Source organism: Thalassophryne amazonica, chromosome 3, assembly GCF_902500255.1.
Source record: "Thalassophryne amazonica chromosome 3, fThaAma1.1, whole genome shotgun sequence".
NCBI lineage: Eukaryota > Metazoa > Chordata > Actinopteri > Batrachoidiformes > Batrachoididae > Thalassophryne > Thalassophryne amazonica.
In genome coordinates this window covers 88,268,236-88,281,883 of record NC_047105.1, presented here as the reverse complement: position 1 = coordinate 88,281,883, position 13,648 = coordinate 88,268,236, and the positions used below count along the sequence as shown (strand labels likewise).

Genomic DNA, 13,648 nt, shown 5'->3' with positions numbered 1-13,648 from the left:
AGAAAGTCATGAAGTCATTACTAGTTAAAGTTAATGGAATACTCAGCTCAATAGAGCTCTGACTCTTTGTCAGCCTGGCTACAGTGCTGAAAAGAAACCTGGGGTTGTTCTTATTTTCTTCAATTAGTGATGAGTAGAAAGATGTCCTAGCTTCACGAAGGGCTTTCTTATAGAGCAACAAACTCTTTTTCCAGGCTAAGTGAAGATCTTCTAAATTAGTGAGACGCCATTTCCTCTCCAACTTACGGGTTATCTGCTTTAAGCTACGAGTTTGTGAGTTATACCACGGAGTCAGACACTTCTGATTTAAAGCTCTCTTTTTCAGAGGAGCTACAGCATCCAAAGTTGTCTTCAATGAGGATGTAAAACTATTGACAAGATACTCTAACTCCCTTACAGAGTTTAGGTAGCTACTCTGCTCTGTGTTGGTATATGACATTAGAGAACATAAAGAAGGAATCATATCCTTAAACCTAGTTACAGCGCTTTCTGAAAGACTTCTAGTGTAATGAAACTTATTCCCCACTGCAGGGTAGTCCATCAGGGTAAATGTTATTAAAAAATGATCAGACAAAAGGGAGTTTTCAGGGAATACTGTTAAGTCTTCTATTTCCATACCATAAGTCAGAACAAGATCTAAAATATGATTAAAGTGGTGGGTGGACTCATTTACTTTTTGAGCAAAGCCGATAGAGTCTAATAATAGATTAAATGCAGTGTTGAGGCTGTCATTCTCAGCATCTGTGTGGATGTTAAAATCGCCCACTATAATTATCTTATCTGAGCTAAGCACTAAGTCAGACAAAAGGTCTGAAAATTCACAGAGAAACTCACAGTAACGACCAGGTGGACGATAGATAATAACAAATAAAACTGGTTTTTGGGACTTCCAATTTGGATGGACAAGACTAAGAGACAAGCTTTCAAATGAATTAAAGCTCTGTCTAGGTTTTTGATTAATTAATAAGCTGGAATGGAAGATTGCTGCTAATCCTCCGCCCCGGCCCATGCTACGAGCATTCTGACAGTTAGTGTGACTCGGGGGTGTTGACTCATTTAAACTAACATATTCATCCTGCTGTAACCAAGTTTCTGTTAGGCAGAATAAATCAATACGTTGATCAATTATTATATCATTTACCAACAGGGACTTAGAAGAAAGAGACCTAATGTTTAATAGACCACATTTAACTGTTTTAGTCTGTGGTGCAATTGAAGGTGCTATATTATTTTTTCTTTTTGAATTTTTATGCTTAAATAGATTTTTGCTAGTTATTGGTGGTCTGGGAGCAGGCACCGTCTCTACGGGGATGGGGTAATAGGGGGATGGCAGGGGGAGAGAAGCTGCAGAGAGGTGTATAAGACCACAGCTCTGCCTCCTGGTCCCAACGCTAGACAGTCACAGTTTGGAGGATCCCAAAAAATTGGCCAGATTTCTAGAAATGAGAGCTGCTCCCTCTAAAGTGGGATGGATGCCGTCTCTCCTAACAAGACCAGGTTTTCCCCAGAAGCTTTGCCAATTATCAATGAAGCCCACCTCATTTTTTGGACACCACTCAGACAGCCAGCAATTCAAGGAGAACATGCGGCTAAACATGTCACTCCCGGTCTGACTGGGGAGGGGCCCAGAGAAAACAACAGAGTCCGACATTGTTTTTGCAAAGTTACACACCGATTCAATGTTAATTTTAGTGACCTCCGATTGGCGTAACCGAGTGTCATTACTGCCGACGTGAATTACAATCTTACCAAATTTACGCTTAGCCTTAGCCAGCAATTTCAAATGTCCTTCGATGTCGCCTGCTCTGGCCCCCGGAAGACAATTGACAATGGTTGCTGGTGTCGCTAACTTCACACAAAACTTAAAGCAATATGTCTCAAAAATCGAAAATGCACAACAAAACAAATGAGGAATGAATGGGAGGAAACTGGAGTCAATGTCTGTGACCGAACTGTAAGAAACCACCTAAAGGAAATGGGATTTACATACAGAAAAGCTAAACGAAAGCCATCATTAGCACCTAAACAGAAAAAAACAAGGTTACAATGGGCTAAGGAAAAGCAACCGTGGACTGTGGATGACTGGATGAAAGTCATATTCAGTGATGAATCTCGAATCTGCATTGGGCAAGGTGATGATGCTGGAACTTTTGTTTAGTGCCGTTCCAATGAGATTTATAAAGATGACTGCCTGAAGAGAACATGTAAATTTCTACAGTCATTGATGATATGGGACTGCATGTCAGGTAAAGGCACTGGGGAGATGGCTGTCATTACATCATCAATAAATGCACAAGTTTACGTTGCTATTTTGGACACTTTTCTTATCCCATCAATTGAAAGGATGTTTGGGGATGATAAAATCAATTTCAAGATGATAATGCATCCTGCCATAGAGCAAAAACTGTGAAAACATTCCTTGCAAAAAGACACATAGGGTCAATGTCATGGCCTGCAAATAGTCCGGATCTTAATCCAGTTGAAAATCTTTGGTGGAAGTTGAAGAAAATGGTCCATGACAAGGCTCCAACCTGCAAAGTTGGAGCGTTCTTTCGTTTTTCATGATTCCATAATTTTTTCCTCAGAATTGAGTGATTCCATATTTTTTTCCCTCTGCTTGGTCTAAAAAGTAACCGTTACTGACTGCCACAATTTTTTTTTCCTGATTTCTTATAGTGTTTCTTAAAGCCAGAAAGTTGCCATTTGAAATGACTTTAGTTTTGTGTCATGTCTGTGATCTGCTTTTTTTTCTACAAAATTAAACAACTGAATGAACATGCTCTGAGGCCGGTGATTCCATAATTTTTGCCAGGGGTTGTAATGCTTATTCACATTCATCTTTACACACCCTGTAAAAAACTGAGCTGTGGGGTGCAGCTTTTCTACAAAAGCCAAATTGATAAATTTGCTGTGCTGATGACAACTCTGATCAAATCCGAATAAAGGCATTTTTGAATAGATGAACTTGATTCTCTTAAAGTGAATGTCCTTTCACTTTGTCTGTGAGACGCAGAGCAGCCAGTGGGCCAAAAACACAGCACCGAGTATTTTTTAAAAATACACAAATACACTGCCTCACTTTAAATATGTAACAAGTCTATTTCGGATAATCAGTGCAATGATCAGTTCAATGATCAGTGCGACCCTTCTTTCTCTTAAAATACATTATTTTTCTCAGTGTGCTACTTTGGAAAGTTGTACCTTCTGTTGCTACACTGATTCGCTCTTACACAGGTTATGCACATGCTTCATGTCTTCTTCTCCTGTGGGTATTCTTTCACCAAAACATTAAATCTAGGCTTACATCTCAGATGTACCTTCTAGCAAACTGTAGCTAAACTTTCAGGTCTTCTTTTTAATAAAATCCTCCTCTGTAGCACTTCATCATGAAGCTGTATAACTGGGGATACAAAATGCAAAGTATGCACTATTTCACCAATCACAGCCACAGAAGCCTGAAACTTCTTCTGGGTTGTCTGGGTGTCTTGGTGGCTTTCCTCACTCTTTTCCTTCTTGCACAGTCACTCAGTTTTTGAGAACTGTCTACTCCACACAGATTTACAATAGAGTGTCATACTGTTTGTATTTCTTCATTACTGATGTAAATAAAGTTCAAGACACAGTGACTTATATTCTACTACATATTCATGTATCCATCCCCTGACTTGTCTGAAGAAAACTGCCAATTCAACTGATTATTTATGCATTGCTGCAATGCATTATGATCAACAGTGTGTCTGCTTTAAAAGACAGCGTGTACATGCAAACCTTTACTTTTCTAAGTAAAAAAAAAAAAAAAAAAAAAAAAATTATGGAGTTAAATTTGTCTCATTAATACCTGCAAATGCACAGAGGGTGATCTACAAATAGTCCTTGATTTGCACACGTGTTTTGTGATCCACAAACAAATTTCTAATTTGCAACTTGTGTGTTTGGTTTTACAAATACGAAGTCTGTTAGAAAAGCATCGGACCTTTTTATTTTTTTCAAAAACCTGATGGATTTGAATCACGTGTGCTTGCATGAGCAAACCTTGAACCTTCGTGCGCATGCGTGAACTTTTTCACGCCTGTCGATTGCATCATTTCCTGGTAAGCAGCCTTTGTGTGAGGTGTGTGTCATGTGCTCGCCGTTTTTTCGTTCCAAGGAAAAAGACGGAACGACTGGAGCAGCGCCGCATCAAATTTTGCCAGAAACTGGGCGACAGCCAGGTGGAAACCATTCGGATGATTCAGATGGTTTTCTGATGTGTAGATGTGCATTTCCTAAATACGTCATTTTTTCCGATTGTAAAAAACAAAAAAGAAAACAAAAAAAGCATTTGCAAAACTGAAAATTTTGTTTTTGAAGTGCAACACAGCATGCTGGAAGCTTTTCACACGCCCATCCAGTAGATGGCAGTGGGGGGGGGGGGGGGGATAGCACGAGTCTGATTTCCCATAATGCTTTTGGCACTTGTGTCAGTTTAATGCTCAAACCTTCTTTATTTCTTCTTCATTACTTTAAAAGTGCGATATTTTAACTTTATGTGTTGATAAACTGTCCGGAATTAATCTGTTTATAAATGAAACCATGAGTTCTACACTGCCACTGTGAAAGGTAAGTGAGACGTCTTTGCAGTAGCCAACAGGGTGTTTAAAGACACAAGTGCTGCATTGAATTTACTCAGAAGACTCTGCGGTGCTAAAAGTCGCTGACAGTGTGCCAAGTCAATACTGAAAATTAGCTGTTACTGGTTAGCTATAACTTCCGCAATTTATTTTTTTTTTTTTAGGAGTTTATTGATTTAGTTTTATAAACGTTAACTTTTCAGTTAGTGGATTAGTGGTTATCGAAGCTAACTTTTTGGTTAGCTGTGCCCACCACTGCAGGTATTATACCAAAGGGGCCCATTACTTATGCAATCAATCATCTTAACTTTTATATTTTTAATTAATTTATATCAAGTTGTAGAGATTTGCTTTCAGTTTGGGTCTAAATAAGATAATTTTAGAAATTTTTATATTGAAAAGCCTGAATTACTTTTTGTATTTGAAATGCCATGAACAAATTAAAATGCATAAAATACCAAGGGGCTGAATACTTTTGCAAGCCACTGTACATACTACAGCGCAAAACGAAACTTCGAGGAATATAAAAGCTTCCTTTTTTGTAAATGAATTATTCAAGTTACTGAATTAATCCCTTCAGCCTCATCTTCCCAATTACTTTAAATTTTTGTCTGGGTATTTATGTTGTTTTTGGATTTATAGTTTTTAAGGTGGCTGACGGCCTCTCAGTCTGTGTTGATTGAGTTCTATTTAAAAGATGAATGATGTCACATTTCTATCTGATGCCTCCAATTCCATCAATCCCTCAGATGTGATCCCGAGGTTCTGTTAAACCTTGCGAACAAACATTTGTTAACCTCTGGGTTAACGTACTCAATTCTGCACAGTGTGCATGGTCCCAAACGTCTTATATTTGTATATAATGGAGTGTAAGATTGCTTTAGGTGCAATGAATCCTTAAAGATGGCTCATAAGGAAGAACCTGAATTGTGGAGATTCAAAACTTTGCTGTAGATGCACTGGCTGAATTCTGGAGAATTTTCTTCCTGCTCTTAAAAGTAATAAAGCACTGGGTCTACAGGAAAGCTCTCAAATACTTTCAAAAGTGACATAATTAATACCTAACTATAATACCTAACAATGTGTCATTCCGAAGCATTTAAAAGTAAGTCCATCAATTTAAGGAATCTTCTGTGAAGAGGAGGCATTCCTCTTTGTGTGTGCATACTTCTGACCCACTGACAATCTGACAGTGAAAAAAGTTTAAATAAATCTACCTTGCAAATACTATTTTGAAATAACTTTATATGAAAATAAAGAGGACATTCTAATTGACTTAGTACATATATTGTGTGAAAAATGGAATATGTGTAGTTGGAGAATCTTGAGTAGTCAGGCCTGAGCTTACACCCAAGCCAAAGCAGGGCACAGTGCAGCACATCACTGCTCATTTCCACCTGACACAGTCTACTTGCATTCATCTGTGTGACCATAAACAATTTGGTCTCAAAATGAGGGGTTTATTGTTGTTTACTATGCAAATGCAAAAACAGATGTGACTTCACCCCTTGTTGTTACTTGAAGCATTATTGCATAGAGTGCCAAATTAACTCCACACATCTGTGAGGTGCAATGCCTGCATAAACTGCAGGGGCAGTAGAGCTGTGATAACAAAAATCAGAAAATATGTAACACCTAACCAGAAAATTATGGAAAGTGTTGAGGAAAATGTGAGGTTGTCAGCAATTTCCCACATTTTAATGACGTTTCTCAGTTAAGATCTTACACAGGTCTTGAGGCCCTGGATTAAGTAGTGTGAAGCTACAGAATGGGGGAATAATCACAGAATGGGGGATGAGACTCTGTGACTCCCCCAGGGTGGGACACCAGTCCGACAGAGGCAAGCCAAGGCCAGTACCCATTTTGAGTTGGATGGACTGAGACAATGCAGATGAAGTGTCTTGTCCAAGGACACAGACAGGTAGCACAATGACCCAGGCTTACATATTGGTAGCCCAAATCCTTATTGCATAATAGTTAGTGTAACATTAGTAATGCTATTTACTGGTGTTAGTCATCAAGTGATTTGTCTCTGATCCTGCCCCCAGTGGCCTTTAACCTTTCACATATATGCAAACCAACTGGTAAACAAAGATACTCATTCCACAGGAACTTTGATTACATCATACTGTGAAATATAAACTGAATCTAAGGCAACTGTATCACATAATTAGAGCCCATTTTTCCTTTCATCAGCTGTCAGTGTTTGTGAAACTGAATCCGTTTGATATTAAAAGCATTAAGAAATGTCTAACAACAATAGAGCTGCTTCCATACTATACTGTAGTCTCTCTATATTTTCCCCTGTAAAGACTCAAGTTCACATTACTGTCACTTCAAATAACATCAACAATGGCAGTGCTAAAAATGGCTGCCACTCATGCAGTCAGATTATCCACAATAATTCAGTTCTGTGTCAGTTTACTCACCGATGTTTTCTGGCACTGGATGGAGGTGCTATTAAAACGCAGGGCTGTGACACTGTGTGTCTCTCCCTGGATGTGGAACACACACTCGTAGTTCCTCTGTCCCGACTGGGGCTGGGGCAGGTTCTTGGCGGCAAGGGTGATAGGTTTAGTCACCCCAACAGGAATGTAGATCTGGGTCGAAGGTAAGATCTGGGGGCAGTCCTGCACAATGAAAGTGAGAGAAAGAGAAAAAACATGCTCACAACTTTATCCAAAAGGAGAACATGGGGCGGCAGCGCGGCGCGGGGGGGGGGGGGGGGGGGGGTGTAGTGATGTTGCCTGTTACACTCACAAGTGCACACAAACAAGAAGTAAATGACAGTAAATGACACAAAAAGAAAACTCCCTTTGACTTCTTATTGCCACCATGGCGTACTGTCAGAGTTATTCAATGCAATCAACTGTATTATAAAAGCACCTCATAAACTTTGTGCATTTGTTAGCCAGAGCCGATCTGTTTGAATCTCAACTCAAGTATCTGGAAGCAGGCCCACTGCTGGCTTACATCACTTGGCATATACAATTCTGCAGGGCGTGTGCATGTTCATGTTCATGGATGAAATGGTTTATCAGTGTACAGTTAAGTTAATGCGTAAAGCACATATATGCATGTGTTCACTTTCCTAAAGCAGAATCAAACAAGGCCGTACATAACTGCTCAGACATCTGCACGTGTGCATGTGCTGTAAGGAATGAAGTCATGACAGAGTTCATGCAACACATTGGCAGGAAGACAAACCAAGTCAACACTGGGAAAGCGAGAGGGAGGAGAAAATGTGGGGTAGGGTCAGTCAAGACTTCAGCTTGAATTAACAGTGACTGCACTGCAATGTTTTTGCCAAAACCCCCAAACAAACCAGAACACAGCTGACAAATCATAAATTAACAACTGAGAAAAACTATATTGGAATATGAAAAACTATGTTGTGTTAGAGACAGGATAAGAAGTTCGGTCATCTGTGGGGAGCTCGGAGTAGAGCCGCTGCTCCTTCACGTTGAAAGGAGCCAGCTGAGGTGGTTCTGGCATCTGGTAAATATGCCTCCTGGGCGCCTCCCAAGGGAGGCGTTCCAAGCACCTCCATCTGGGAATAGGTCCTGGGGAAGACCCAGGACTAGGTGGAGAGATTATATCTCCACACTTGCCTGTGAACTCCTCGGGATCCCCCAGTCAGAGGTGGTCAATGTGGCATGGGAAAGGGAAGTCTGGGGTCCCCTACTAGAGGTGTTGCCCCCGTGACCCCATCCCGGATAAGTGATTGAAGATGAGTGAGTGATGAGTGAGTAATGTTGTGTAAGCATGTTATATGGCGTATCCGGAAAGTATTCACAGCGCTTCACTTCTTCCACATTTTATATGACAGTCTTATTCTAAAATAGAGTAAATTAATTTTTTTCCCTCAAAATTCTACTCTATTCTAGTTGTCCTGAAGCCACTCCTTTGACATCCTGGCTGAGTGCTTAGGATCACTGCAGAAGGATGAACCGTCACCTCAGTCTGAGGTCAAGAGCGCTCAGGAGGAGGTTTTCATCCAGGATGTCTCAGTACATTGCTGCATTCATCTTTCCCTCAATCCTGACTAGTCTCCCAGTTCGTGCGGCTGAAAAACATCTCCACAGCATGATGCTGCCAACCACCATGCTTCACTGCAGGGATGATGCCTGGTTTCCTCCAAACATGAAATCCAAACATGAAACCCGGCATTCACGCCAAAAAGTTCAATCTTTGTCTTATCAGACTGAGAGTCCTTCAGGTCCCATTTGGCAAACTCCAGGAGGGCTGCCTTTTACAAAGAAGTGGCTTCCGTCTGGCCACTCTACCATACAGGCCTGAATGGTGGATTGCTGCAAAGATGGTTGTCCTTCTGGAAGGTTCTTCCCTTTCCACAGAGGAATGCTGGAGCTATGACAGACTGACCATTGGGTTCTTGGTTACCTCCTTGACTAAGGCCCTTTTCACCTATCCCTCAGTTTACACACGCAACCAGCTTTAGGATGAGTCCTGGTGGATCTGAACTGTTTCCATTCATGGATAATGGAGGCCATTGTGCTCATTGGGATCTTCAAAGTAGCAGAAATGTTTCTGTACCCTTTCCCAGATTTGTACCTTGAAACAGTTGTGTCTCAGAGGTCTACAAACAATTCCTTTGAATTCATGCTTGGCTTGTGCTCTGATATGCACTGTCAACTGTGGGACCTTATATGTAGACAGGTGTGTGTTTTTCCAAATCATGTTCAATCAACTGGATTTACCACAAGTGGACTCCAGTTAAGCTGTAGAAACATCTCAAGGAGGATCAATGGAAACAGGATGCACCTGAGCTCAAGTTTGACAAAGTTTGGCAAAGACTGTGAATACGTATGTACACGTGATTTCTTAGTTTTTTTATTTTTCATAAATTTGCGAAATTTTCTAAAATTTATATGCACTGACATAACGGCATATAGTGACATTATGGTGTCATGTGAAAATGAGTATATGGCGATCTGTTTACAGATTCATACACACTAGAGATCATCCCTCTATGATGGGTGATTGAGAGATTTTGAGCCTGCCCCCCCAAAAAAGTAGGATGTGATTCTCCATGTTTTGCATTCTGAGAAACAGCTGTCATGGCGCGCCAGAAAGTCCGGTGCTTGCGCCATCTCCACTCCTTTAACCAACGCCTTTTCTTTTAGTATCATTTTATTCTCAGTTAGAAATAGTCCACAAACTATCAGCATTAATTCTTCCTCGTCCACCATGTTTGTTTACTCCAAAGTGACATTTAATCTTGAGAGGTTTCGCAAGATTTTCTGTGTGACCTGGGAATGTTCGTGAGTGAAATCTCTGTGTGTGGTGTGTTGTCTTTCCACGTGGCTGCACACCACACACTGTACGACCAAAACGATAATATCTATGATTTTTTTTTTTTTTTTTTAAATCGCCATGTGTCTGGTCACTCAGGTATTGGAAACCTACTGACAATTTTAAAATGTTGCAGTGTGAACCAGGCATTAGATATGTAGGGCTCATCCTAAGCTTATGAAAATAATTGTTGTTAATACTACATTCCATTTCTCTGAATAAACACTCCTAAAATCGTACACATTATAGCTCTAATGTCACATGGCGTCCCATGATGTAGGTCTCCACCAAAAAACATTCTTCAGTAATGGCTGTTAGCAAAAAACAAACAAACAAAAAACAAAAATTCATCCTCATTGATATGTAAATACATGCACCAAACAATGGTAAAATCTGGTCAGCTCACTCATCTACTCCCCAGAAGGTATCTACTGTTTACAGATTAAGTGTGTAATGAGCTATGATCACCAGCAAAAATAATTCACACTCGTTAAGAAGAAACGTGCACCAAGTATCCCTAAAATTAAGTTTGGCAAGTAAAAGATTAACAACGTTCAGCGTTAAAAATAATGACAAGTACAAATCATTCATTACAAAAAAAGCTATTCTCTAAAGTAGTCACAGGTGTTCACAGTTCTGCTTAGATTTCGGGATATAACCGTATAAACACTGATGAGTCATAATTTAGACTAAGAAAATAAAATCTAAATAGTCACTTAAATTATTCACAGCACACACTGAAAGGCCCTGCATAACCTCTCCAGCCTGTTTCTCATTTTAGCTTCTCCTTTAAGCAGACAGTTGGCTCTGTGTCAGAGAATTGTTCTTTCCCTTCCTCTGCTCTGAGCTGCTGTACATTAGAAGCTACAGCACATCCCCGGGGCCTGTACACAATGCTGGAGTTTGTTCATTAGCCTGCTTAGCCCTGGCCTTGTGTGCCTGATCACACACACAAACACATGCAACAGCACATAATGAGAGAGGGGAATAGTATCAGAAGAATCAGCCGATTGAAAACCTGGAGTATAATCAACAACAGAGAGAGAGAAGTTTAGTGAGGGAAAACAAGAGGGGGGGAAAGGATGGACGGAGGAAGAGGACGAAAAAGAAAAGAGGGCAAAAGAAGGGCTGTCTGCTAGAGAATAGGAGAAGAAAGAGTGGAGAAAAGGAGTTTAAAGGATGTGGCAAAATGAAGGAAGACAGAGAAGAAGAAGGTTGACAGTTTAAAGCAAAGGAATGAGAGAAAGTCTTGAATAACAGATGTTGATTAAAGGGAAAGAGGCTCCAAAGACAAAGGAAGAGGTGAAAAACTGAACAAATCTGTCATTCGAGGAAAAAGGGTAAATGCCCACAGAGAGGTGTGTGTGTCCACTTGGTCCTACAGCAGAAGCCTGTTCCTGTCATACCAGCAGTGAGCAGCTGCATTTTACACTGCAACGATGCAGCCCTCTGACAACATCCAGCTTAATTAACTGCCTGCAGCCTCAAGTCAACCACTTTAAAATTGATAGCAAGGCAGTTGGGGGGGGCGACAGACAGAGCGGAGATTCTGATCTGCACTAGTGGTTTTTGAAGTCCTGTCTCAGTAATATGGTGCATGTTTTAAAAGCTGTGGGCTGGCAGTGTCAAAAAATATAAAAATAAGAAAAAATAAAATAAATACATAAAATTAAAATGACCACAAAACTGCATCCTCCACACTAAAGCCCCGTTTACACATAGACGGTGAACTCTACCGGAAGCGCCCCGGCAGAGATTATGCAAAAGTTCCTGGAGTAACGCAAGATTTGCCTGGATAAATCCAGCGGTACACAGGGCATTATCGGCGGCAGCAGAACACTGCCGTTTTCACGTGCGTCTTAACCTGTGATTGTAAAGGATAGAACTGGGTATTAACACCCGTTGCCTGACGTGTGGTGGATGCTACGGCGTCAAAACTCCACTTTATTCGGCGGATTTAGCGGCGTTTTATCTACGTATTTGTGGCTAGTACGGCGCTCAAAACGCCGGTGAAATGCTCCACCCCTTTCCACCGCGAAAACAGCCGGAACTACCGCGAACTTCGGTCTACGTACTACCCACCGACAAAACCGTCTATGTGTAACCTGGGCTTAACCCATGGCATCCTAAGCTTACAGGTGACAAGTGACACTTTTCTGTAGAAGGCTTTTGTGAAGTGCAGTTCATTGATTTTGACATTTGACCTTTTCACCACAAAATCAACAGGTTTCTTGGGGTCATCATGTCGACCACACATTTTGGAATAAAAACTGTGGTCAGACGTGACCACGGATTAGCACGAGATGGTTCTTGCTGTGGGTCTTCTGTCATCGCTTTCACATTGTAGTGAAAGAAGGAAAAAAAAAAGGGAGGGCGGCACTTTTAGAGCAGGCTGGTTGTAATAAAGGCATTATGGTAAATGTAATTAAGTACAAAGCAGATTACTAGTTAGTTAGAACAGAAATACAGTTAAAAAAACGTATTTTTAGTTTTCTTAATATGTGCATTCGTACTTGTAATGTGTTACGACCCACTCCTGCAGCTAAAAACTGTATTTATCAAACTATATTTAGTAGGTGGTCTGCTGACATTTTTGCTTTGAGCATCCCTTTCAGTGACTGCGTAATTATGATAAGATACTTTATGTATTATGTATTTTATGTATTATATGTACAACCCCAATTCCAATGAAGATGGGATGTTATGTGAAATGTAAATAAAAACAGAATAAAAACAGAATACAATGATTTGCATTTTCGTCTTCTGATAGACTTTTTTGTTTTTGTGCAAATATTTTCTCATTTTGAAATGGATGCCTGCAACACATTTCAAAAAAGTTGGGACGGGGCAACAAAAGACTGGTAAAGTTGATGAATGCTCAAAGAACACCGAATTGGAAACAGGTGAGTGTCATTGTCATGATTGGGTATAAAAGGAGCATCTCCAAAAGGCTCAGCCATTCACAAGCAAAGATGGGGAGAGGATCACCACTTTGTGAACAACTGCTTGAAACAGTTTAAGAGCAATGTTTCTCAGCGTTCAATTGCAAGGAATTTAGGGATTCCATCATCTATAGTCCATAATATAATTAGAAGATTCAGAGAATCTGGAGAACCTTCTACATATAAGCAGCAAGGCCGAAAACCAACATTGAATGCCCGTGACCTTCAATCCCTCAGGCGGCACTGCATTAAAAACCAACATCATTGTGTAAAGAATCTTATCGCGTGGGCTCAGGAACACTTCAGAAAACCATTGTCAGTTAACACAGTTTGTCGCTACATCTACAAGTGCAAGTTAAAACTCTACCATGCAAAGTGAAAGCCATACATCAACAACATCCAGAAACACTGCCACCTTCTCTGGGCCCAAGCTCATTTGAAACAGATAGATGCAAAGTGGAAAAGTGTACTGTGGTCTAATGAGTCCACATTTCAAATTGTTTTTGGAAATCATGGAGGAAAGAGGAAATCAAGAGGAAAGAGACCATCCAGATTGTTACCAGGGTAAAGTTCAAAAGCCAGCATCTGTGATGGTATATGGGTGTGTTAGTGCCCATGGCATGGACAACTTACACATCTGTGATGGCACCATCAATGCTGAAAGGTACATCCAGGTTTTGGAGCAACACATGCTGCCATCCAAGCAACATCCCTGCTTATTTCAGCAAGACAATGCCAAGCCACATTCTGCACGTGTTACAACAGCATGGCTTCGTAGTAAAA

The 13,648-nt window shown here is 40.6% G+C and overlaps 1 protein-coding gene across 1 annotated transcript in view; it reads right to left on the bottom strand.

Annotated features, from left to right (window-relative positions):
- The window catches only part of LOC117507223 (plexin-A1-like), a 570,294-nt gene that overhangs the window by 168,247 nt on the left and 388,399 nt on the right, over positions 1-13,648 (bottom strand). Inside the window, 1 exon segment of the mRNA XM_034167043.1 lies at positions 7,040-7,240. Within this exon segment, the coding sequence (XP_034022934.1) occupies positions 7,040-7,240 (201 nt within the window).